The sequence below is a fragment of the Ambystoma mexicanum genome, chromosome 10 (genome assembly GCF_040938575.1).
Source record: "Ambystoma mexicanum isolate Mex_15411 chromosome 10, UKY_AmexF1_1, whole genome shotgun sequence".
Taxonomy (NCBI): domain Eukaryota; kingdom Metazoa; phylum Chordata; class Amphibia; order Caudata; family Ambystomatidae; genus Ambystoma; species Ambystoma mexicanum.
This window is the reverse complement of record NC_090932.1, coordinates 1,354,450,936-1,354,476,759: the sequence shown is the minus strand read 5'-3', so window position 1 is coordinate 1,354,476,759 and position 25,824 is coordinate 1,354,450,936. Positions and strand designations below refer to the sequence as shown.

The 25,824-nt window shown below is 45.7% G+C and overlaps 1 protein-coding gene across 1 annotated transcript in view; it reads right to left on the bottom strand.

Annotated features, from left to right (window-relative positions):
- Positions 1-25,824, bottom strand: part of LOC138492324 (clustered mitochondria protein homolog) — a 1,100,229-nt gene that overhangs the window by 686,142 nt on the left and 388,263 nt on the right. Inside the window, exon 10 of the mRNA XM_069619372.1 lies at positions 22,342-23,036. Coding sequence (XP_069475473.1) covers positions 22,342-23,036 — 695 coding nt within the window. The remainder of the gene's footprint in view (positions 1-22,341; positions 23,037-25,824) is intronic.

The window sequence follows — 25,824 nt, the reverse complement described above, 5'->3', positions numbered from 1 at the left end:
AGGAGCGAAGATTCGTGCAAGGTTTTATGTCACTCCTGTGAGAAGCAACACTCTGCTCAGCTGCGCAGCAGCGGAGGCGTAGGCCATTGGGACCTTTGCATACTCAGTGTATGTGGAGGATATCCAGATGCTGCTGCACAAACATTCAGCTCTGTTTCAAGGCATTGGGCGGATGACTGGCGACCCAGTCAAGCTGCATATTGATGACTTCATCCAACTTGTGGCATTGAGACATCGGCGGGTGCCATTCCACCTGATGGAATTGGTGGATCAGGAGTATATCGACATAATTGAGAAGGTGGAGGGCCCCACTCCCTGGGTCTCCCTTATCGTGACTGTACGAAAGCCAAAGCAGCCTGACTCGGTCAGGATATGTGTGAACATGCGTCTCACCAATAAAGCGATCAAGCCCACCGTTGATGGCATTATCAGCGAGTTACAGGGTGCACGCTTCTTCTCTAAACTAGACCTGCGAGCCGGGTACCATCAGGTGGTGCTCCACCCAGACTCCAGATACATCACCACCTTTACCACCCACCGGGGGCTGTACAGTTACAAGAGGCTCAACTTCGGGGCGTCATCGGCCGCAGAGGTTTTCCGAAATATCAACAGAGGAGCCCTCGCAGACCACGAGGGTGTGCTCAACATCATTGACGATATTCTGGTGTTCTGGTGTTCGACACGACCGAGACGGAGCATCTATCCAGGCTGGCAAAGACATTTGAGCACCTCCGATCCCTGGGTCTCACCCTGCACCGCGCAAATTCCTCCAGACGGCCATTGAATTCTTCGGTTCGTCTTTAAGGAAGGCGGGTGTTGCCTGATCCGCAGAACTTGAGTGACATCCAGGAAGCACGACCGCCTGAAAATGTATCTGAAGTAAGGAGCTTCCTGGGCATGGTCACCAACTGTGGCCGGTTCATCAGGAACCTAGCCTTGTAGTCTGAGCCACTGTGGGCCCCCATATAAAAAAACACATCACCTGGCAGTGGGGGCTGTTGGAACAAGCAGCATTTGATGACATCAAGGGTGCCTTCACCGCCGAGGACACCATGGCCTTCTTTGATCTGGCCCTACAAACAGAGATTGTGGTCGACACAAGCCCTTATGGTCTGGGGGCGGTGCTTACCCAGGTGGATGCCAATCTGGAGGTCCTGCCGATAGCGTATGCCTGCAAAGCACTATCGGACACTGAACAGCGGTACTCACAGATTGAGGGAGAGGTGCTGCCGGTCTTGTGGGGCTGCAGGCATTTCAGGCTGTACGTGTTGGGAAGGCCTGTGACGGTGGTCACGGACCACAAGCCCCTGCTTCCCATCCTGGCAGGTTCGTCCTCTAAACCACCCGCGAGGATAGAACGCTGGATGCTGGTACTACTTGAGTACGGCGTGTCGCTGGTGTATCGGCCAGGAAGCAACAATGCTGCAGACTACCTCTCCAGGCATCCCAGAGGAGATGACTGGCAGTCCAGGTGTGCAGAGGAAGCGGACGAACATACCCGACTGGTGGTCAAGGCTGCGATGCCTAACTCCGTGCCCGTGGAGGAATTGGAGCGGTCCTCAGTGACTGACTAATGCCTCATCATTCTAAAAATGGCCATGGAGCAGGGCGCATGAAGAACTGCGATGGACTCGCTGGGCCGAAAAACGCAAGAGGGCATGGTAACCCTGGAGCAGCTGTGGAGGGTGTGCGAGGAGCTGGGGTTCTCGGAGGCCGGCCTGCTACTTTGAGGGAAACGCATAGTGGTGCCAGCTGCAAAAGCGCAGCAGATCATCGAGCTGGCACATCAAGGGCACCAGGGTGCGCCAAAGACGAAGGCCCGCCTCAGCCAGAAGGTCTGGTTCCCGGAACTGGAGCGGAGAGGAGAGTGGAAGAGTTTGTGGCATCATATGTGTGGTGCCAGGCAGCGTCACCTGCGCTGAGGTAGCCGATAATAGGAACTATGCCCAGAGGGACAAGACAATGGTAGGTAGTGCACGCAGACTTCGGCTCCACGACCAGGGGCATACACTTCCTGGTGGTGGTGGACGAGTGGTCCCAGTACCCGAAGGTTTAATTTGTGTAGTCTGTTGCGTTTGAAAAGGTGGTGGCGGCGCTGGAGTAGGTTTTTGCTACCCACGGACTGCCCAAAGTGTTGTGCTTAGATAACAGAGCACCCTTTCAGGGCGAGAGCTTTGCGGACCTGATGAGAGGATAAGGAATACACCACAGGAAGGTCACCCCTTTGTGGCACAGAGCAAATGGAGAGGGAGAGGTGGAGTGCATGATAAGGACGCTAAATATAGTGTTTCGCATTGCTCAGGGCCAAGGCGAATGTCTGCAGAGGGCGCTGTATGTCTTTCTGTGACGATACCAGACCACCCCACACACTTCCACGGGGGTGGCACCTGCGGAGGCCATGTTTCAGTGCTGTCTGAGGGACGTTCTGCCAGAAGTGGGTGGAGTGTGAGCCCACCGTCATTAACAATGAGCAGGTGGAAGGGGAAAGAAGAGTACAGACAGATCTGGAACACACACAAAGGGGTCCGAGGCCCCCCCGTGACTTGCCCTGGGGGATGAGGTACTGGTGAGAAACGGGCACCTGCAAGGAAAGCTCTCCCTCACGTATGAGCCAGCGCCGTTGGATGTCGTGGCAGTAAAAGGGTCGATGGTCACGGCGTTGGATGGAAAATCCTCTGTCACCCGCAATGCTATCTTCTTTCAGAACCTTGGCAAGTCCAGTGCAGAATCAACGGTCGACATGGACATGGAGGAGGTGCCGTATGAATGCGGCGGATTGGCTCTTCTGCCGGGGTCTCTGACCCGGGAGGGGCCGGGTGAAGGAACTCCGACCCGAGAGACTGGCAGGAGGTACCCCCTGAGGACAGGGCGAGGGACACCTGCCCGTCTTACTGACTATGTGATGGACTAGATAGTCTGTTATGTCCCGGATTCCGCGAGGGCCGATGTTCACCTGGGAACTAGGGTGGATATCATTAAAGGGATGTCTGGGGACATGGTGCAGTGTGCGGTTATGTGTGGTAGTTAGTACTTCCTTTTCATGTATTTTGTTGTTATTAAAAAAGGTAGGAGTGGGTGCTGCCCCTTGAAGGGCGCACTCCTGCGGTGGAGTGACGTTTCACTCCGCCATGTGCAGTATAAATAAATAGGCCGCTCCTAGCCGCGGCAGTGCGACCAGGGAGCCCGAACCTAAAGCACTTCCTGTGTGTGTCTGTGGACGGGAGGGGGGGCTCACGGGATCTACGGCAGGGCCGGAGAGTGTCAACCCTAGTTACTAAAGTCACCATGAGGGTGTAGGAAGTGTGTGTGCCATCCCAAAAAGGGTACTTCCTGATTTAGAAATATTAAGAGTGTGTATTTTGGAGTGTATCTGTGTGTTACTATTATATTGCCTCTTCTGAAGAAGGCTTACTCGGACTTAAATAAATTAAGAATTGTTTAATCAAGAAACCTTGTGTGTAAGAGTTTATTTGAATACTTGTCACTGTGAATCTGTGCAACTCCCTTACAGCTCACAGTGACCCCTCTTGAGATAAGCCTGGCTCCTCATTCACGCTACCAACCTGTGCAGTACAGACATATAACAAAGGTTGGGTTCCTATTGCCAGGAGGTTAGGGTTGTTGTAGTAAACCTAAAGGGTACTGCATACAATCTTGCCTAACACCCCCCTCAAAGGCAAAACGAACTAAAGGGTCAAACCTGGTTTGGCACGCAGAGTAAAATCCAAGAAAGACCTCACAAACAAGAAATGGAAAAAAAAGAAGACCGGGCCATTTTGACACAATGGTCAACCATGTACGCTATACTGCAGCTGAGGATTTAGCCTGCGGTAGAAAAGCACAAAGGTAGGAAGATTAAACCACTGCCAACCAGCCATTTAAAGTAGCGATGGTATAAAATAATACATGAGTAAGTAGGAAAAGCGGCTACTAAGTAACCCCACAGCCCTCCACATAAAATGGTGTGCTGGATCTACATAGGAAAAAAGGTAAGTAAAGTCAATTTCACTTTACTACTCTTGGGAACAATAGTTCACGCAAGAGAAGGTAGTGAAACCATATGAGAAATCCTAATGACTTCTCTGTGACACTGCACTGAAGGTGCTGTGTGTCATAATACAAAAGGTAGATGCCTGGAATTTGTCAGACTCCAAATGCAAAGAAAACACAGAGTATAAATCAGATCAAAAATACATGAGAGAGTGAGAAAAAGGTCTGACTCACTCCAGGATAAAAATTAAAAGTCCTAAAGTCCAGCAAAATAGCTGGGGGTCTCTAAGGTTGAAGGGAATTTGCACAGAAGAACAAGTTACTTATCAACTGTAACATTCTTTCGATTGGATGTTCCTCCCACGTATTCCTCATCTTAGACAGTCGTAACATTAGCTTTGCTGCTTCGGAAAACATTTTTCCACACCAGAGGGCACTGTGCTCGATGTCGTGGTTTTGATGTCCCTCGAGGGCGTCAACGGTATTCGGAGTATAAATAGCTCGAGCCGCGCCCATTGGCTTCAGTTGTGTTTTTCAGTTATCTTCAACTGAGGAGTTGATAAGGAGTACCCTTAGACTGTAAGCTCTCAAGGAACATGGAGTGTAAATTACTTAAACTGTACGGCAGAGTAGGTTGGGAGGGTCGATGAGGAATACGTGGGAGGAACATCCAATCGAATTAATGTTACAGTTGGCAAGTAACTAGTTCTTCAAATGGATTGTGTCCTCCCACGTATTCCTCATCTTAGATAGACTCCCAAAGCAGAGAAAATTTGGAGGAGGGAGTACTAATTAATTCTACTCATGGACTGTATGTGGAACGGTACTGAAACGAGGACTAAGGCTACCCCACCTTGCGGACACTGGCCGTGAAAGGAACCAGCACACTATTGACAGATCACTGCTAGTGGTCTTGTTGTTGCAGTAGGGGCTCACTCGTTCACCCATACAGAGCACACCCACAGGAAAGAGTAGATTTAGCTAATACCACTATTGCAGCAGCATGCTTAAGCATTTGTCAGAAATACCACAGCCAGAAAGGGTGGTGGTGGCACGCAAGTTAGTGCGCACCTGCCCTTATCTAAGTAGATAATCATTATCTTTTTCACAGTTATTGAACTGAAATTCTGATCTAGCCATTGCAAGATTGAATTACACCATGCGCACAGAAGGTGCCTGTAGCGAGAAGCTGATTTCTTTGTCGCTGAACCTGTGACACTGAAATCAACCAGCTCAGGTAGGAAACTACTCAGCACCCTAACAGGCACCTCTCAGTCCCTGTAGAGATACCCCGCGTTTTAATCACTCCTCCCTTACCTTGTAGATGTCCCTCACCAGTGAAAATCGGTGACATCAAATCCACTAGAACTGTCCTGAAGACGGCACCAGAACTCAAGCAACCTATTCTATGCCAGAAACACTAATCAGTGTCGACTAGATAGATGCTAGGTCAATCTGACCACATTCTCAGTCACCAATATGTACTAACTCACACTGTAAAGAAATTAAATGTACAAATGGCTGTCTGAATTTCACTAGAAAAGCCTGAAGGGCAAGCAAAAAAGTTATGGTAACACTAGCTATGTCATGCTAGGAAAAAAAACATTTTGGGTTTTTAAATCATATGAATAAAATGTGTATATGTAGTACATGTTGTTCGGGGTGTTCTCTAAACACAGACCACTTGCAGTGATCTGTCAATAGTGTGCTGGTTCCTTTCACGGCCAGTGTCCGCAAGGTGGGGTAGCCTTAGTCCTCGTTTCAGTAGTTATACCCCCTCATGACTTAGGCCCCCCTAAACAAAAAAAAGAGGGCCCCCTACCCCTTATATAACAAAACGGTATGTAGAACGGCCTTAGCAAAAAGACCCCCTTGGGATGAGGTGAAACAATAGTGTTCACAAAAGTGTGCATTGATGATCAGGTGGCCGCTTCACAAATATCTTGCACCGGGACACCCCTCTGAAGAGCCGCCAAAGTTGCCATGCCCCTAGCAGAATGAGCCCTTAGCCCATCTGGAGGTTCTTTACCTGCCAACCTGTAACATTCTCCAATTGCTCAAATTATCCATCTGGATAAGGTCGGGTTGTTACTGCCAGGCCCAATTTGTGGCCGGTATATCCAATGAAAAGTTGGTCACTTTGCCGAAATTTTGCCAGTCTAGAAATATAAAAGCTAAGAGTCCTTTTTGGGTCCAGCCTGTGGAGCCTTTCTTCCTCCTTATTTGCATGATAGGGAGGATAGAAAGAAGTGTTCACTAGGACCCCAACCAGCCCATAAAGCTGGGGGTTGTCCAATAGCACTTTTAGATGAATAGCAGCACTCGTGAGATGGATGGGGATGCAGATTAATACTCCAGCATCAAATCAATAATGTCAACTCAATGGTTTGGCAAAGGGAGTCTGTTCAATGAGAAGTACAAAAAACGGGGAGTCTCATGAATATCAGCGGTTACTAGATCTTCCTTCTCGCTTCACAACTGCAACGAACATCATAAAAAACACATCATTTATACAAAAAATGTGTCATCACTGACGCGTAACGCTTAAAATGTTCCATGCAATTCTATTGGTTCTAGGAAGGCAACTTTAATATAGGTACTATATCTGTATATGGTAACAGAGTGAGGGGATTGGGTAAACACTGTCAGGTGGGGCATCCAAACCCTACCTTAAAAATGGGTACTGTAGAGGTCACTAATAGTACGACGTCCCATTGGTTCAACCAACTATAGGACCCTAGATTACTTGGTCCACTAGAATTGGGTTGGCACCAACCCCACTCATTCTTTTCCACTTTGCCTAGCAGCATGCAGAATGGTCGGCCAGGTGCAGGGTGCACAGCAGCTCCCCCAACCTTTCTCTCAATTATTGCTACAATCAATCATCAATTCAGTGGTCATGTGTCAATTATTTCACTGTGGTTGGCCTTGAGACTGCATCTCCGTCTGGAAAGGTTCTGAAATCTTTGCATGACACACCGCCATGCATTGGTGTGCAAGTCCCCCTTTTTCTCGCTCGGCTGCGCACATGATTCAGACACTGTAAAATCGCCTCATTCTCCATGTAATTTGTGTATTTGATTTTCGTTTTGGCCACCACCTGCCTTCTGCTTCTTATCTTGACCTTTCTGAGCAGGATAATTTATTCTGCCCTTGTGCATAGTGGAAGTATACTTATATAACGTGCTTCTATTGAGGTAGGTATGTATAGGTGACGGTTGCCGCACTCAATCTTACTACTAAGCATAGCAAGCCGCACAATTTTCTTAGGTTTCTTGCGGTTCCAAGCATATGTACACGTGTAAACTAACTGAATATCTTCGCTGTGCTCATGGCCTAAGCTTCTTACATTTGACATCGTCCTTTCACTTTAGGTTCACAAGGTCTCTTATCCATGGCGTTTCGTCTACTCTTGTCACTCAAAGGTCGTCATACCTTCTATATGTGAGTCAGTCCAGGTTCTTGTGACATCACCATTCGTCTTCCTTTAAGACCTTCTTGGCTTCTTCAGGGACTGTACTCTGACAATCTTCATTCCATTTAATTTGTTGATATGGTTTTCACAATGAATACTTTAGGTTTTCTTAGGTGTCGGTACCTCAATGGGTGCGGTTCTTCCGATAGGTACTGGACAGAGCTCCACTGCAGCGCACTGCTGGTTTATTTGCCCCTCGTACGTCACATACTTCGGCGTGAACGTTCCTGGTACTTCAAAATGGACGGTTGGAGTGCGGGCCGTACTTGGGACCTACTCTACAGATGGCAATGTGATCTTTTGAGAAAAGTGAAAGTCAGACTAATTTTGGTATAAAGGAAAGTTTGACTTTAAGTACATCATTGTCTTTATGGAAAATGGTGTTAGGAGGCTTACAAGAGATAGCCTGTAACTCACTCACCCTGCGGGCCGATGTAATAGCCACTAGTAGGATTGTCTTCAAAGTGAGAAGCCTTAGCAGACAAGAATGCAAAGGCTTGAAAGGAATGCATATAAGGAATTTTAATACTAAATTTAGATCCCAAACGGGGACTTCAAATGGGACTGGAGAGTACACGTTAGTGAAACCCTTTAAAAACTGCACAATCAATGGAATTTTTAAGTAAGACCTCTTCCGAAATGGAAAGCGCATCTAGGTATGCTTTTATTGTACCAATCTGGAGCCCTAGATTGGCTAAATGTAATAGGAAAGAAAGTACAATAGGTGTACCACATAGGAATGGATCCACATTGTTATCCATGCACCAGTTACTGAACTTGTCCCAACGACACCGGTACAAGTATTTTGTTGCTTTTGGCTGAAAGCAAAATCTCCATTAAGTCGTCCGGGAGGTCCCAATCCTTATATCTCAGCCTCTCAGAAACCATGCCTGAAGGCTGAGTGTCTTGACCTCTGGATGGAGAACCTGACATTCCTCAAAGAGGATTGTCTCTTGCAAGAGGAAGACATATTGGGGGCAGATGGACATGTCCAGAAGGTCCGGGTACCACGTCCTCCTGGCCCAATACTGGGCAATTAGGATCATGGTTTTCCTGAACTTTCTCAACCTCCTGATTACTTGAGGAATCATGGTGACTCGAGGAAACGCGTATAGGATTGGAAATTCCCAGTCCACTATGAACGCGACCCCTAGAGCTACTCTTGGAGGAAATTCCCTTGAGCGGTGCAGTTTGCATTTCCTGTTGACACTGGTCGCGAACAGATCCACTTGCGGGGTTCCCCAAAGGGTGAAGATCTATTGAAGGACTTACTGAGCTAGTTCCGACTTGTGGGAGACTGCGCTCTGCCTGCTCAGAGCATCCACCGCTGTGTTCTGCTCTCCGCCTAGGTAAACTGCCGATAGAGATTCCTTCTTGTATTGCCCAGAACCAGAGCTGCATTGTCTCTCTGCACAGTGGTAGTGACCCTATGCCTCCTCTCTTGTTGAGGTAGTACATGGCCACTGTGTTGTCCGTCATTATCAGGACATTATTTCCCCGTACAGAGGTGTAGAGGAGGTCCCAAATATAGCCTGCACTCCAGTCGCCCATTTTGAAGTACCAGGAACGTTCACACCGAGATATGCGACTTATGATGAGCAAATAAACCAGCAGAGTGCCGCAGTGGGGCTCTGCCCAGTACCTATTAGAAGAACAATACCTATTGAAGTACCAATAACCAGACAACCATGGGCAGTAAGGTACCTATTGAGAAAACCCTACTAGCAGATTAACGAAATTAAGTTTGTTTAAGTACTGTACAGGAAGAAACCAGAAAATCCTTAATGGAGGCTGAATAGTGACGCCACGAGAGCCCGGACGGACTCACAGATAGAACACATGACGAACCAAGAATAACACAAAGAGACGAAACGCCCTGAGAAAATAGATCATGAGCTTAAAGTGATAGAAAGCTATCAAAGCGTAAGAGTTAAGCTGTAATCAAAATGAAGACAGTCGATCTGTTTAAGCCTGTCCATATGCTTGGAACTGCAAGACGCTAAAGAAAACAGTGCGGCTTGCTATGCTAAGTAGAAGAATAGAGCGGCAAGCGCCATTGTATATAATCTACCTCAAAATGAAGCACAATATTATAAGTGCGATCCACTTTGCATAAAAAGCAGAACCGACTCAGGTTATTACAGGCCAAAAACAAGAAGTTTCATATTCTAGCATCAAGAGAAAAAGGCTGAATCGAAACTCGGCAGAGGCTGCTAGTAACAGGGAAGCAGAGGTCACATAGATAGAAGCTGTGGGCAGTAGCTAATTTAATTAAAGCAAAGAACAGAATATCCTGCCTCTGAAGATAAGAAAGCGAAGGCAGGTGGCAGGGTGAAACGAAAATCAAATGCACAAATGGAGAGAAACGAGGCAAATCCATGGTGTACTAGCACGTGACCAGCCGAGCGAGAGGAGGCACGAGTTCACACCTACGCTTGGCATCCGCCCAGACAGAGTTATCAAAAGATTTCCAGACAGAAGATGCAGTTTCAAGGCCAACCACAGTAACATAATTGACACATAATTGTTGAAGTGATGATTGATTGTAACCTTAATTGGAGGCAGGGGGCACCCTGCACCTGGTTGACCATTCTGTGTGCTGCTAGGCAAAGTGGAGAGTTATGCATGGGGTTGATGCCAACCCAATCACAGTGGACCAAATAACCTAGGGTCCTATAGTTAGTAGAACCAATGAGACGCTGTACTTTTATTGACGTTGTTTACAGTAGTCACTTATGAAGGAAGGGCTTAGTTGCCCACCTGACAGTATTTAACCAATCCCCTCACCGTTACCATATACAGATATAGCACCTATATTAAATGTACCTTTTTCCAACCAATAGAATTGCTTGTTAACTTGAGTGTTACACGTTAGATTATGACGCGTTTTGAGTATAAGAGTTATGTTTTGTAGGAAATTCGAGGGAGTTGAAGCGAGACGGGCTGTTGCACTGCTGTCGATTTCCATGTTTCCCCGTTTTTTGTACTTGTCATTAAACGGACTCCCCTTTGCCAAACCATTGAATTGTCCTTATTGATTGGTTTTGGAGTAAGAGACCCTGCATCCCCATCCATCGCGAAGTGCAGCTATCTAGTCTTAAAGTGCTGCAGAGCAAACCCAGACTCTATAGGCCGGCTGGGGGTCTCTCAGTACAGAGGGTAGAAAGGCCTTCAGCGCTAGTCTGATTGCCCTCAGCTCTAAAAGGTTGATGTGTAGTTTGGACTCCGATGGAGACCAAAGATAGCCGATTGTCAGATCGTTGGTGTGAGCTCCTCAACCTGTGAGTGAGGCGTCCGTCCCTACTGTGATCTCCGGCCATGGTTGCCAAAAAGATTCTCCCTTCAGAACATTGTCCTTGCAAGCCCACCATAGCAGATCTTGAGCCACTTTGGTTGGAACTTACAAAAGATCTGACATATTCCCCCGAAAATTGGGACTATTGAGTCCTGAGGGCCCATTGAAGGGATCTCATTCTCAATCTGGCCTCTGGCACCAGAAAAATGCAGGATGCCATGAGGCCAAGCAACCTCAAAAAATCAAAGGCCGGCAGATGTTGGGCATTCTGGAACTTTGTTACCATCTGCAGAATTTGATGAGCTTTCACCTCTGGAGGCGAGGCTTTCCCAGAGGAAGTATCCTGGACTGTTCCGATGAATTGGGAGTCTTTGGAATGGTAGCATATGTGACTTCTTGTAATTGAGGGAGAAGACCAGTCTGTCTAAGAAGTGGCAAGTCATGCTTAGATGTTTCTGGGCCTGTTCGGGTGAACGTGCCCTGATTAACCAATCGTCCGGGTAGGGGTAGACGTGAACCCCCCCCCCCCCCTCCTGAGACTTGCTGCCACTGCCACCATCAGCTTGGTGAAAACCCTTGGGCGGAGGTCAGCCCGAATGGCAGAACTCGAAACTGATATTGAGAACTGCCAACCGCGAACCCCAGGTACTTTCTGTGCTTGATATGGATTGGCACATGAAAATAAGCATCCTGAAGGTCCAATGATACCAGCCAGTCTGGGAGTTGGAGAGCCTGAAGGATCTGAGAAATGGTTACCATCTTGAACTTGTCCTTCCTGAGGAACTTGTTAAAGTTTCTTAGGTCCAAGATGGGTCTCAATCCTCCGTCCTTTTTGGGGATCAGAAAGTATGGGGAATACCAACCCTTGTTCCTCTCCGCTACAGGTACATGTTCTATTGCACCTTTCTCTAGCAGGGTTCAAATGTCCTGCAACAGGAGCGTATCTGGAATCTTGACATAGTTGACATAGTTGTATCCCGGTGGATGGTCTTGAGGCCTTTTCTGAAAAGGAAGACAGTAACCTTGAGCCACTGTTTCCAGTGCCCAAGCATCTGAAGTAATGCCCCACCATTCGTTCAGATGCCGAGAGATCCTGCCTCCCACCAGGGTCTTGTGGGTCAAGGACTCAGAGTGGCTTAGAGGCGGCTGCAGCAGCGGCTGAGGGGACAGTCGTCACTGCTGGGGCTGATCTAGCACCCTTTTCTCGTCCACCATAAGGACATTTTCTTTGACCTATTTGACTAGCCTGTCCTCTTCCAAATGAGGAATAGAAACGAAAAGGACGACCCCTCCAGGAAGATGGTCCTGAGTAGGAGTGTTGCTGAGGTTGATGTATGGAGGTGCCAAGTGACTAAATGGCATATTGAGAAGTCTGGCCTGCACATCGGGTGCAAAGCCGAACTTTCTCAGCCACGCAAACCTGCGTAGCACTGTGCTAGAAGCCATGGACCTGCTGATGCGGTCAGCAGTGTCCAGGCAATTCCCCATAGCCTCCTTTCCATCTTTTACAATCGCAAGGAAGCTGTCTCGTTCCTCGCCCTCAGGAATGTGTTCAGCCGCCACACTTATAAAATCCCACAGGGTGTATGTAAATCTTGCAAGGGTGCAAGTCAAATTTGTTGACTTTAAAGCCATACTGCTCAAAGAAAAATCTTGCGAGACCAGGCATCAATTCTCTCATCCCTATCTGGGGGAATAGAGGGGTATGCCGATTGTGCAGTAGAAGTAGCTGCCTGGAACACTAAGCTTTCAGGTATTGGATGCTTAGTCAGGATCAGAGGATGAACGTCTATTTCCTTGCAAAATTTCTGTTTACCGCTGGTCCAGATTCTGGGGTTTCCCATGCGGCCATAACCTTCCTCTGAAGTGCTGTATGAAACGGAAGAACAGGATCATTTTGACGACCTTAATTGAGAATGTCCGTCATGTCATCCTGTTCGTAGGTGGGTGAAAATCTGTTCCCACCCTATTCATAATATTTCTATATGCCGAGTCAGCATGATCAGCTGAGTCAGGTTTGTTGAATTCCAATGCAGGTGACGTGTCTATACCACTAGCTGTTTGGAGACAGAGGTCAGAAATGTTTGACTGAGGGTCAATTAGTTCCTCAGGAACATTCTTTGTACCATATCTCACCCCAGAAGGGGAAGTCTCCACTTCCAAGGATTGCTCTTCCTCATAAATAGAGGCCATAGAGCTGAAAAAGTATTTTCTTGCTACAGGGGTATACATTTTACCCATGGTTTGTGAGGGCATCAACATTAGTTTTGCCAATGGCGTTGATAATGGTGCCGGAATCAATGTTGTCCTCCACAAAGGCGTCGATGTTGTCGATGCTGGCTTCGAAAAAGTCAAAGGTGCTTTCGGTAGAGGCATCGTAGAGGAAGGTGTCGACAGAGCCTTCAACACTCGTGCGAGGAAACCTTTGACACAGGTTTCGATGACCGCTTAGAACCAGACGCCATTTTGTCTGATGTCGCCTTCGGTTTATGCACCAAAGGGACGATCTTCCTCTTTTTATGAGGTATCAGAGGTTTCTCTCGACGATTTTCAGCTGGATTTAGAGCGTCTAGTCTCTGACCTTCCTCAGTCATCTGTAGAATCAGCCGGGGCATGGTCTTCACGCGATTTCTTCGAGGGAGTCAGGCCGCATTCTCTGAGATTTGCATCATTGAGGCTCTAAAAGCCTCCCATTTTCTAGGGGGATTATGCTTAGATGGACAAGTGATAATCCCTGTATCAGAAGATAAAGAAGAGGAAGGAGATCAGTGACGTCTCTTCGAAGAAGATTTTCTTGACCGACTCCTGGATCTAGATTTCTTCAATTTACACCAGTTAGCTTCCCTGAGCTCCGCAGAGCCTTTATTTTTCTTCAAAGAGTCCTTCGAAGATTCCTCCGCCACCGCCAATTTACCTCGTCGTTCCTTGAGAGCTTTACCAGTCATAACTTGTCAGGAACCGCAGTCGTCAACTCGATGGTCGGGACCCAGGCACCAGAGGCAGACTCGATGGGGATCAGTTATGGACATTTTCTTCCTGCAATTCTGGCATTTTATGAAGCCAGTTTTAGAGGTAGAAGGATTAGATGATAACGACATCTCGAAAGACTGAAGTGCCGTTTTCATACACACGTAGCGAAAGCTTTTGGAACAACGGAACTGAAGCCAACAGGCACGACTCGAGCTATTTATACTATGGATGATGTTGACGCTCTACGGCAGCCCTCGAGGAAAAGACGCCATGACATTGAGCACAGCGTCCTATGGTGTGGAAAAAGAAATTGCGAAGCAGCAAAGCTGACAATACGAATACCTAAGATGAGGAATACGTGGGAGGACACAATCCATTTGAAATGAGAATTCTCCCTAACTGTCAGGGCTCAGGCGGGAGCAAGGATAAGGAGGGTGGTGGGCAGGACAGGAAGGGTGGTAGCGGCCCTTGCTGGGCACAGGCAGCCTACCACCAAGTATCCCAGGCGTGTTCTTCATCCCTTTCACAGGATTGAGGCCCTGGGACGAAGAACAGCCAGGATACTACGTTTCCCAGCAGGCCGTGTGCAACACGAGCCTGCTGGAGTGAGGACAGCCACGCCCCCAACCACGCCCGCACCAACGCGCATGTGCGAGCCGCGCCCAATGAACGCGGCTCGCAATTCCTACCAGCAAAGAGGAAGGACGTGTAGTGACGGAGCTCCTGTGGCAAGCCTACCGTGGGGCACTCGCCCGCTGCCTGCAGAAACCCCAGGCCCTGCGTACACATAAAGATAAGTTTGCTTGCTAAAGACGCGTGCAGCCGCTTACTAATCCGAGTGGCTGGTTTGAAAGAGCCCGTTCCTGAAGGCACCCGCATTCTGGAACGGCGGAAAGCATGAAAAGGGGAAGCTAGGCTCTCCGAATTAACCCTGCATGGGAAAGAACCTTTGACTCACCCGAACTAACCCATAGGAGAGTGGGACAGAACAACAGCATGTGTCCTTAGGTTTTTGTTATACCTTGCATGAGCCCATGTTAAGACACTAACGATGTAGGGGTCGCGCTGGCGAATCCCCGCCCGTACTGACGTTCTAATATTTCCTTTCAGAGGAAAACACACCAGAGGTGCTGCAGAAAAACTGGTCTGCTTCGAGGGGACCTGAAGGGACGTGGACCCTGAAGACCGAAGCTAAGTGTTGGGTTTGATTGTAGGGTATTGCATGGGGTAATGTAATGTGATATCCACTGAATGCATGAAGTAAGTGCAGAACTGTAACACGAATGGTAAAGTTACGCCAGACAACCTTGCATGAAGTAATGTAGGGAAGTGCACAGTTCATACCAGAGGCAGAAGAATAGGATGCACAGTATCCTGCTTGGGGGCTCCAGCACAAAGGCCCCCCACAGACTCGGGGGCACATTGTATGAATGAGAGAGTGCGAGGGCGGAGTTCTGCAGAGCCTGGAGCAGGAGCCAAGGAGCATGTGAACCTACTCTCCCCCAACCCATCCACAACACCTCTGTAAACCTCTTTCCGGTGTACCCAACTCCCCCTGCCTATCTACTCCACTGATCCTAACCCTCTTTCCCCGAAGGGTCAAGGTGGCCTGCGTTTCCCTCGCCCAGGTGCCGAGACCTAACGGGGAGGGAGGAGTTAGTGCTGCCTCGGCTCCAGGAAGAACCAGGACCTGACACTAACATAGGGAAACCAGGCAGAGGAAGGATGGTGCAGCAGAGTTCAAAAGAGGCATGTAGAGAGCGTGTGCAAGAGGAAGTAGAGAGGTTGGTGAGAGAAAGCGGTACTTGGATGTGAGAAAGCATGCATGATAAGTGAAGAGAGTAAATGAGCTTATGTGGGAATTTAGGGGAGTAATAAGCTGAAAGAGAAGGGTGGGTTGGAGAGTGAAAGGATGACTCTGGGTGAAGGAGGGGTGGGGTGTAGTGTAGAGGGAGCAGTGGACGGAGCGAGTAGCAGAATAGTGGAAGTTGAAAGGGAGAGGAGAGTAGTAGAGGAGAGTAGTAGAGAAGGAAGAAGGAGAATAGAAGACGTGAGAAGGAAGAACAGGAGGGACAGAAACAAAGGGAGGGGAGAAAAAGGAGGGGAGGAGAATGAGAAGGGAAGAAAATAGGAGAAAGGGAAGGAAGCAAAGAACATCAGGGCAAGGAGTACAAGAGTGTCAGAGGTGAAGGCAGAGTGAAACCTGGGTGATTGGAAGACACCACTTATTGATAACATTCTTATTGTTGGACTAAAGTTAGGATCCACCTAGATTGACTCAGGGGGGAGTGAGAGAGAGATGGCGATTGTCTTTAGGCACTCAACATTAACCATTTAGATAGTAGGGGTTAACGATCTCCAGTGAACATCTTGGGGTTTAGAGAGGCCTGGCCTACGGCGGTTGTTGATATGGATTTCTAAAGGGTGGTCCCCCCTATTACTGTAAACAGGGAGACACTGAGGACTAACCAAACCCAATCAAGGTAAGCAGCCAGGCTTAGTCTCAGGGGGGCTGTAAGAGTGGTATAGGGCTACAAAGTCTACACAGAACACCTCCAATAGTTCAAGTTAGACAGGTAGGTACAAAAATATACACTGATGTATTAGGCCTTTAAAATGCACACCAAGCAAGTGAAATCTAGTCAAATAGTGTTCCACATTTACTATAAAACAGATATATTTATTCACACACAATAGCACGTGAAGCACATTTAAGTATTCAAATGCAAATTAAGTAAAGATACTTTAGAGTAACACAAAACAGTTCCCCCAACACAATGAATCCAGCCCTAAGATGGTTTGGGGCTTTGTGTCCTAAAGTTATCAGTTCCAAAATTTTACTTGCAGTGGTTATGATCAAAAGGTAAGCAACGTTACTTAATTCTAGTCACTAGGCTAGGCATAGGAAGGGATCCTTGACCAGGCCTCTACAACCAAAGTCAGGAAAGAGTATCTTGGGGACAGGACTTTAAGCCCATGTAACTCTATGGAGAAAAAGAGATGTGGACAGATATGCTAACTTACCCCCGACTCCTATTTCTCCAGAGACCACTGCTGAGGTTCTGGAATCTGTTGGGGACACAATTTTCTGTGCTTGATCTGGTCAATGAAGGCCCAGGGGTCGCTGGCGCAGAGGTCACTTCCGGACAAAGCATTTAGTTTGTCGGTCGCAGTGCTCAGGAATCAGTTCCAGACACCTTACAGGCGAACGCCCAACTGAAGAAAAGAAAAAGACTTGTGGGGCAGGTGACCTCAGGACACCAGTAGGATGCAAAGACGACGGATTGCAACAGAGTTAATTTGGTCAGGTGGCAACAGGGTATCTTCCAGGGATGAAGGAGCAGGTCATGCACGGCTTCCATAAATACAAGAAGGCTGCAAAACGCAGGAGCAGACGTCTTGTTGTACAAGTTACTAATCCACCAAGTTTGTAGGATGCCCTTGGGACGGTGACGGCTACAGCGAGGTAGACTAGGAAAGAGCTGGTCAGTACACAGGTTGGTCCAAGGACACTTCTGGAATGGATCCTCCAGCATGAGTGGAGACTGGTTGTTACCACTGGTCCAGGGTCAAAGCACCGACAAGGTCCTTATTGAGCTCAAGCAGAGGAGCAGGACTTCACTGAAATTGGTGCTGGTCAGCTGCAGGGGTCCTCATCAGGCTGCTCTTCTTTGAAGAAGACTTGACTCCAGCGATTGAAGAATGGCTGCAGGAGTCCTGCTTTTATCCAAGATCTGAATTGGAAGCTCGCCCGGGTCCACCAATGGCAAGGATCTGCATGGACAGCCACTTGCCCCAACATTGTTGCAGCAGCAGACATTCAGGCACCAGGATGTGTACTGGGACCAGACAGTCCCAGTCCCCATATCAGGGTTCACACACAAACATGCATTTACTGATCTAAGAAGGCCAAAGAACAATGTGGCAAAAGAACAAACAGAAAATCTTGTGGCACAAAAATCTTAGGGCCTGATTCACAGAACGTTTTACTATGGGATTGCGCCATTATAAAACACTTCCATGAATCAAGCCCAAAGTGCGCTAGCCACATTTATTAGCCATTCGCAGTAAAAGTACACAAGTAAAATATTACAAAACAATGTAAAAATCACAGCTGCCACTAGGTTGTCCTTGGCACATAGTCAAAGTAACCAAAAAGCCATTATATGCAAGGTTTTAAGCATACAAATTATCCTAACTGCACTTCATTTTAAGGTGATGTGTGCAATTGTTAACATACACAAATTCATAGATAGACAGAAGGCCCCGATTCTGAGCTTCATATAAAATAGGAAAATTAAAATTCTGTTTTGTGACAACCCTTCTCTTAATTTGCTCCATAATCTACATCTTAGGCAAATATAGGCACAGCAAATGGAGCAAATATGAAAAGTGTCTTTCCATCACATAATTACACTTATCTCATTTTGCACGGAGCTCAGAATCTGGCCCATAGTCTCCAAGCACTGACAGTGTTAGGGACTAGATGGTTTCCCTATAGGAATGAGCAAAACAGGCAAGCGAGGTAAAGCACAAGTCTTTACTGACCTACAAAAGCCTGGACAGGGTTCAAAACAAGCAAAAAGAATGGGGGTCCCATAGAAATCTCTGAAGGGAACGGTGCAATAAGACCATCTTTTCTAACACTCGGTCTGCAGTATTCGTCCAATTATGTGAAATACAGGGGAAGCAGGAAAAGATACAGCACATACAAGTCGACACAGGACGAAGTAAACTTGCCGTCGCCTGACCAATTAAGTGACCTGCAGCTAACAAGAGACACACCTAACCAATCAGAGTGTTTATTGAAGAACCTGGCAAATCTAGACCCGAATATGTATATATATATATAGAGGTCGGAAAAGACAGGCAGCTTGGGACTTATGAAAGAGTATGAGAGCTGGTGCAGGCAAACTTAAAATGAGAAGGAGTGAGGAAATTAGATTGCTGGCCAGTACAATCAATGTTAGAGGAACAGTGCCAAAAGCCTACTGGGGACTACTGCCTACGTCCTGACAATAGGCAGTGGATCTTGAAGCAAAAAGGAACTGATTGAAAGCCTACTGGGATATATAGCCCATAGGATGGAAGAGGTCCAAAGATCCAGAAAGAGGAGGAGTACAGCTGAGCCTGTAGAAGGCAATGCACCTGTGAAAAAGGAGCAGACCAGAGCTTGCAATGGAGTTACGCCCAGAAGGGTGATCCTTGGCTTGTGGGTAATAAACTCAGCCTGAAAACTGCCCCTACTGGGATGGGTGGGGGGGGGGGCATGCTCCTGTTGGTGACTGCTTTGGCATCTCCTAAGGCAAAGCAGAATCATACAATCTTTAGGTTTTGCTGTGCTATACTTCCTGTATGGCAACCCTTGGCTATAGGGTCATATTATTTGAGCCAAGTAGTTAAGCAAGGAGCACATCAGAGTGATGGAGCAATTACGGAAAAAAGCCAGGTAAGTTTGCTAGGAAACTATACATACAGTGGAAGTGAGGGACTTTGGGAACTTTCCTGCCCTAGAACTGTGTGCCCTTTTGTAGATAGGTGCTTGGACTAGGACGCCAAGTCCTCCTAGATTAGACCCTTGTATTTATTACAATTAACTATCTTGACAAAGATAACTCTTGTAGGCGGTAAGGCAGTTAGGTCTGTGAGGATAAAGAAAATCAATTCAACCTTCTGTGTATGCAGAGTGTTCTGTTCACCCATCGTGACACATTACGTACTCCTACATGTAGCAGTAAGTTACAATAGACTTGTATGCAAAAAGCATTGATCGAGTTAATAGGCAGAACTGATGGGAGTAAATTGCAGCAGAAGGGCTGTCCAAGTAATCTATTAAGCATCATGGTAGCCCCTAAATGCGGAGTATAGAGTTGGAGTTCGCCTTGATCAGTGTGGAAATGACTCGTTTTATACTCACGCATAGAGGACTCCACCAAGGCTGTATTTTACATTTTCATATTAATGATTTCATGTGCTTCTTAAAGCCAGCCACGGTTTATTCGCTGGGAGTGGGCTTGCTAAGACTTCAGTATGTGGCATACGCAGATTTGGTCCTGTTTGAGCAGACCCCATTGCACTGCAAAAGTCCTTAAATGCGGTTGCTGAATACCTGGCTAACTTGGATCTAGAGATAAATGTTTTAAAAACAGAAATATTATTCATAAAGCCTGGGCATCCTGGAAAGCTTATCACAGCCAGCCGCCCCTTCTTATCACCAGCTAATTGCATGACACTTGCCAGGACTCTTGTGTTGTCTAAAATTGATTATTGTAATGCTCTCTACTTGGGCACTAACCGGGGCAACCTAAGTAAGTTACAAATTATCCAAAACAATGCTATCAGAGCAGCTCTCAACATCCCTAGGAACCAACACATCTCAGACACCAGACGTAACTTACGCTGGCTCTCAGTCTCACAACGAATCTCTCTGAAAACACTTGCTCTCACCCACAAATGCCTCGCCAACCAAGCACCCTGCTACCTAGCTAACAGATTCACCCCACACAACCGCCCAGAACAACTGCCTTTCCATACCACGCATCAACCTTCAAAGATCAGGCGGAGCCAGTTTCCCAGTATTGGCTGCTAAACTTTGGAACTCGCTCCCCAACTTGCTAAGAGTGGAACCTTCCTTCCATAGATTCAAATACATGACCAAAGCCTGACTATCCGCCCAAGACCTTCTCCTTTCCACTGACCAAGCTCCTCCCACGCAATAGCGGCCTGCCTCTATTCTGTATATAGCCTCGTGCTTTTTCTGCTTATTCTGAAATGTGCCTTATGTATATAACTAATTTATACTGTAATGGTATTGTCCTGTTCACATTTTTACCATGTTGTAACTAAGTTATGCGCCCGGATGCCTTCGGGCCTGGTGTGCTTTAAAAATAAAACAAATACAAATACGAAAGTTAAAAAGGTATAATTGGCATCTAGGGCAAATAAAGATGCAAGTAGTTGAACATTTTCATACTTGAGTGTCAGTTTTATCTAAGCAAAATGACACATTAACAATGTTTAAATCTAAACAGCCAACAATAAAGGCAGCGTTGCAAATGAAAATGTTGGAAACGTGTTTTGAGTAGTTCCCCATTCTCCCTTTGCTGAGATGTTATAAACAAAAAATATTGCCTAGATTAATTGATGGAAGCCAAAACGTAGACTGTGTTGATTGGGAAAAAGTCGAGGCCTTGCTGTGGAGGAGAGCGCCGACAATCCCTACTGGAGTTCCTATTAGCATGAGTAAAGAGGAGCTGAGACTCTTGTCAATACAGGTAGAGTGGAAGAAACTCCAGCCATTTCATAGAATTTTAATTCCTCCTGATAATAGCCCGTTTGAAGACCTGAATACACTGTCGACTAGTAAATCTTGCCAAGTCCTAAATCAATGGAAGGTCTGTGCTGCAATAAATTACTTGGTCGATTCTAATGTTGAGGAGTTAGTGGAGAATACAAACAAAATAAAATGAAGACTTGATCAGCAGGACAGGATTGTAGAGATTGCATGATGAAATACTGCCTGTTTTACCACTCATGGACGGAATAGAAATATTTTAATGTGATTTCGTCTTATTTGCTTCACTATCCTTCTGGTGAGTTTAGAAATTATTTTATTAGGTCAACGCTAGAAATAGGGTTGCAAGAGAGAATAGATTATGTCGGTTTTGCAAAGCTTATATTGACATTCTTAGGCATCTGGTTCTGGTTGTAGAATGTGAAGTCTTATCGCCAATATGGAGAAGTTGGTTAAGTATGCACACCACAAGTCTAGCTTGCAAACTGATACATTTTGGTTCAGAATTTGGCCCGACAGGCAGTGCTATCAATAGCAGTGTTCGCGTTTGTCAAAGCAATTATTGTTTAAATGGGTTTTAAACAGTAAATATTGGACCGTCGCATTGTATCTTGATGAAATTATGTATTGTTCAATTTATTGTGTTACAACTGCTGTGAAAGGTTATGAACTAAATCACAATAAATTAAACAAATAAAAATAGCACGTTTAACCATACATGTTCATAAAACAGCGAGTGTACAGCAAAGTAGTAATATGATACATTGACTGAACATTTGGAGAAGTTAATTACCTTTTTTTCAGTTGTGAAAGTATTTTTATACAGAAATGTCACTCTTGCCTACACGTAATCTATAGGAATCTCACATATTGCTGCCATTGCCATACTAATTAAACCATTTCTGCCTTTTATGTCTGTGTATAAATAAATAGCATAGGTAAGTGATTCAAGAGACCATCGCTGCACGTTTGTCGCTATTTTCTGGATATTTGCAATGTGCTGCAATCAACAACATTTCCATTGTCTCTTTACCCATTCCAGCCACTCCACTGGAATGCTCATATATGTAGATTTAGTTAACTTTGTTTGCCCAATGTACACATTCATGGGTCCCGTCTGCATGATAAAGCCAGTTTTTGTCAATCGTATGCATTTGTTACAACCTTTTCCAGTCTTATATCTAGTCGAAAACATGTGTATTAGTGTTGGAAGGAGACAGGAGCGTGTTTCACATAGTTGCTAATTTAGTATAGCAAGATGAGGGGCCATTTACAAGAATCCTTCAATTTACAGTTGCAAAATATATAAAAGCTTACTTGTATTGGACAAAACTCTCCACAAGTTCTGGACGCAGACAGCAAAGCTTGTGTCGGTAAGCTCTTGGGAACCTCATTTTGGAGCATTCTTCCGGCATTTCCTCTCCTTCCAAAGGAAGAAAATTGAGATCAGGAGGGAAGGTGCGGAGAAGGTCAAGGATGTAGTGGCGGCCATCATTGCCAATAATTCCTTTACATTCTACAGAAGAGCACAGCGTTACTTGTTCCTCCTTCTCATTTAGAACTTGGTGTTTCAGAATCCTTAATGGCTTGGAAGCTTTTTGTAAGAGTGCAAGATACTTTGCACTAGAAGAAACTGTTTTTCCAAAGTCTATTGATCCATAAACCACACTCTGGTCCTCTTTACGATCTAGGATACCTGGAATGATTGACTGTGCCGTCACTCTATGACCTCTATAATCCAATACCACTGTGCCCAAAACATAAAGTTCATCAATATCCAGGTCACTGTAAACCTGCACACCCTTAAGGTCATGGCTGGCGGCAACATGTGCTGCGTGATCCCCTCCCAGCTCTTTGTAATGGTCCCTTACATCAAAGCCAAAACTGAAGAAAATGTTGTTCCATATAAACATTTGCATTTTAGGCTCTTCGCCAGGGTTGATTGCCATGATATTTCCATCAATCACTGCCATGGCTCCTCTGGTAGACGCAGCAACATAATCTGAATTAATCTACAACAAATAAAAGAGAATTTAAATAAAATGCAGGTTTATATTCAACAAGGGCATTGATCTTACCATCGATACTCTTTATTCAGATCAAAACAATTTATTTCCTTTTTAGTACTGACATTCAAAATATCTAGTGCATAACCAGTTGTCAGAGTTGTGGGTGAGCATCTCTTGTGAACCATGGTTACTTAAAGCCTAGATTCTTCCCATCTTAATGCATAACTAATCCCAACTTAAATACTTCACACTTACATAGCACATATTGCCAGCCACACCAAGGAGGTCCAGGACCCGACATCACATTGAGCATTTAAGAATGAATTACTTTCTCTCCATTTCATTGTTTAAAACTAAAAATGTGTCTTGGTGAAAAAATGGCAAGATGCCTAGCCGATCCAGGCTACTCTCAGTTATAGTTATGGTGCAAATTAAGGAACTTATCCAACGCAATCGTTTTCTCCATTTGTAAATGCACATTTTACAAGTTGTAAGCCTCATGTTGGGGACTGATGTAGTACAAACAGACTGACAGTCTTCAGTTCCCACTCAGAAACCTTCAAAACGGGAAAAGGAGGACCCGGGCAAGCAGAGAGTGTGGAAAGTACTGCAAGAAGATGCGTGTTCTCATGGAAGGAACTTGGCGCTCTGACAGCTAAAGGAGTGTGAATTGGATGCAGGCTCTGGCTTACCTATAGGTGCAAAATGTTGGTGTAGGCCCGTTTTTTGGCCAATATGGGCCAGTTTTAGAAGTTACTTCATTGTGCGGCTGGTAGTTTTGACCAGTATTGCTAAATAAAGATCTTTAAAATGCACAATTTGCATCACATTTTATCAAAAAACTCCCCCTTGGGTACTATTCAAACAAACTGTCAGAAAAGAATGAATTGCCATTTGCAATTGTAGGCCACTTTTTCATTGGTGCCCGAGACAATGTTATACCCTAGTCCAACCATGATTGGATGTGCTTTTGGAAAATGTGAAGTGATGCCATGGTTTAATATAGATTACCCTGCCTTACTTTGGAAAGGATGTGCACAAGTAAATTATATTTCATACATTTGTAAAAATATTGTTTTAATAAATATTGATGTGCCCTAGATTCCGAGGAAGTCACTGGTTTATGAAGCGGGTTGCCTCCCTGACTTTTTTTTTTATAACTCTTTAATGTTTTACTGAACTTGAGAAAGGGAAAACCGAGAAATCTTGCACACAAACATTTGCTTTCATAACATAACCGTTACCTAATCAAAAAAAGCTTGTGACATAAGGCGATAGCTGTAGTTCATAGAAACAAAAAACACACAATGATTTTTATAATCTTAAATCACCCGTGTAGTGATGGCAAACAATGTTTCCTGCAAATTACAGTAGCAATGTTGATGTAATATCCTTACTGTCAAGAGAAAAAAAAGTCCTTTACTAATCAGCCCTTATGCAGAGATCGATCAGTAGTAGATAAACCAATTCAGGGATTGGCATTCAAAACTAATACCAATAAGTTTCATAGACATTTATTGTGCAGATATGTATAGGATTACAGGTTTTAACTAAATAAATCATTTGACTCATTAGGTGTTAAACTGTAGGACCTGTACAGTGTATGATCCTGAAGATATTCCGTTCCAAACAGGTATCCCCATCTGCTTCGACAACAGAGCCTTGCGAGAGTCGAATAGCTTAATTCTCCGAGGTATCCCCTACTATTGTGTCCTCAAGCCACACTTTTGTGTAGAGAGTAGCCCGAGCATCCCTTCATTGCCATAAAGCGTTTGGCTAATACCAAGGCCGGATGTAAAGATCTACCGGTAACCTTCAATAGAACATTCCACATGCTAAAAGAATTCTTAAATTGGAGGACAGGCTCATAAGTGGATCAATATGCAGGGGGGGGGCAGAGACTTCTTTATGGGAGGGCAAAAGGGGCACTTGCCCAGGGCCCCCACCTTGGAGGGGGGCCCCACAAGGGGGCTGATTTAAAGAAGTAAGATTTCATTGTTCACCAGACTTAAATAGCACATCTCCGGATATTTTATGGCATGTTGCTGAGGTTCCAAGCCCATTGCCTGTCTGTTTTAACAAGTACATTTTGCCTTGATCAATTCATCATGTAATGCCTTCTGTGTTCACTGTGGTATACATAGTATGTGTGTTCCTAACGGCACAACTCTGGGGCATTGTTTCCTTACTGTGGGAATTACGTTTATCATGCAAGTACACCAGGGAGTTGGCATTGCATAAAGAAACCTTGCGGGGGAGTAAACTAGGCAATTTGCAAGCTCCAATAAACGTTAAAGGAAAGAATGGCATTTGTCTATTGAAGCAAAACAAAAGGTGATGGCTGGAAGGTTTGGAATTAATGTTAACCATTGGCATTGCTCTGGGCAACCATCCAGACCATTGTTCTTTGCCTGCTAGGCATTTACAAAAAGAGAAAGGCCATATACACATCAGGCTTGGTCCCACCCCAAAAGGGGCAGTCTAGCCCAAACTGCTTGGTCACATCCATTCTGCACAAGACCAAAAACATCCCCATACGTTTTGGCTTGGTTGGGCCTTATCAATGAGGAGTACTTTGGGTCTCTAGGACCAGAAGGCACGGGAGCCACATCTGGGAATACCCGTCACACTCACAGGGACTACAGCTAAACAACAAAAAAAAAAAGGAGGTGTGTGCAAGGTTGCCCAGCGCATTGCCAGTGGTTCATATTTATTCAAAACCTTCCACCCATCGCATTTTGGTTGTAATTTTTCTCCAAATGTGAGAGGATATGCACAGATGTGGGCTCCT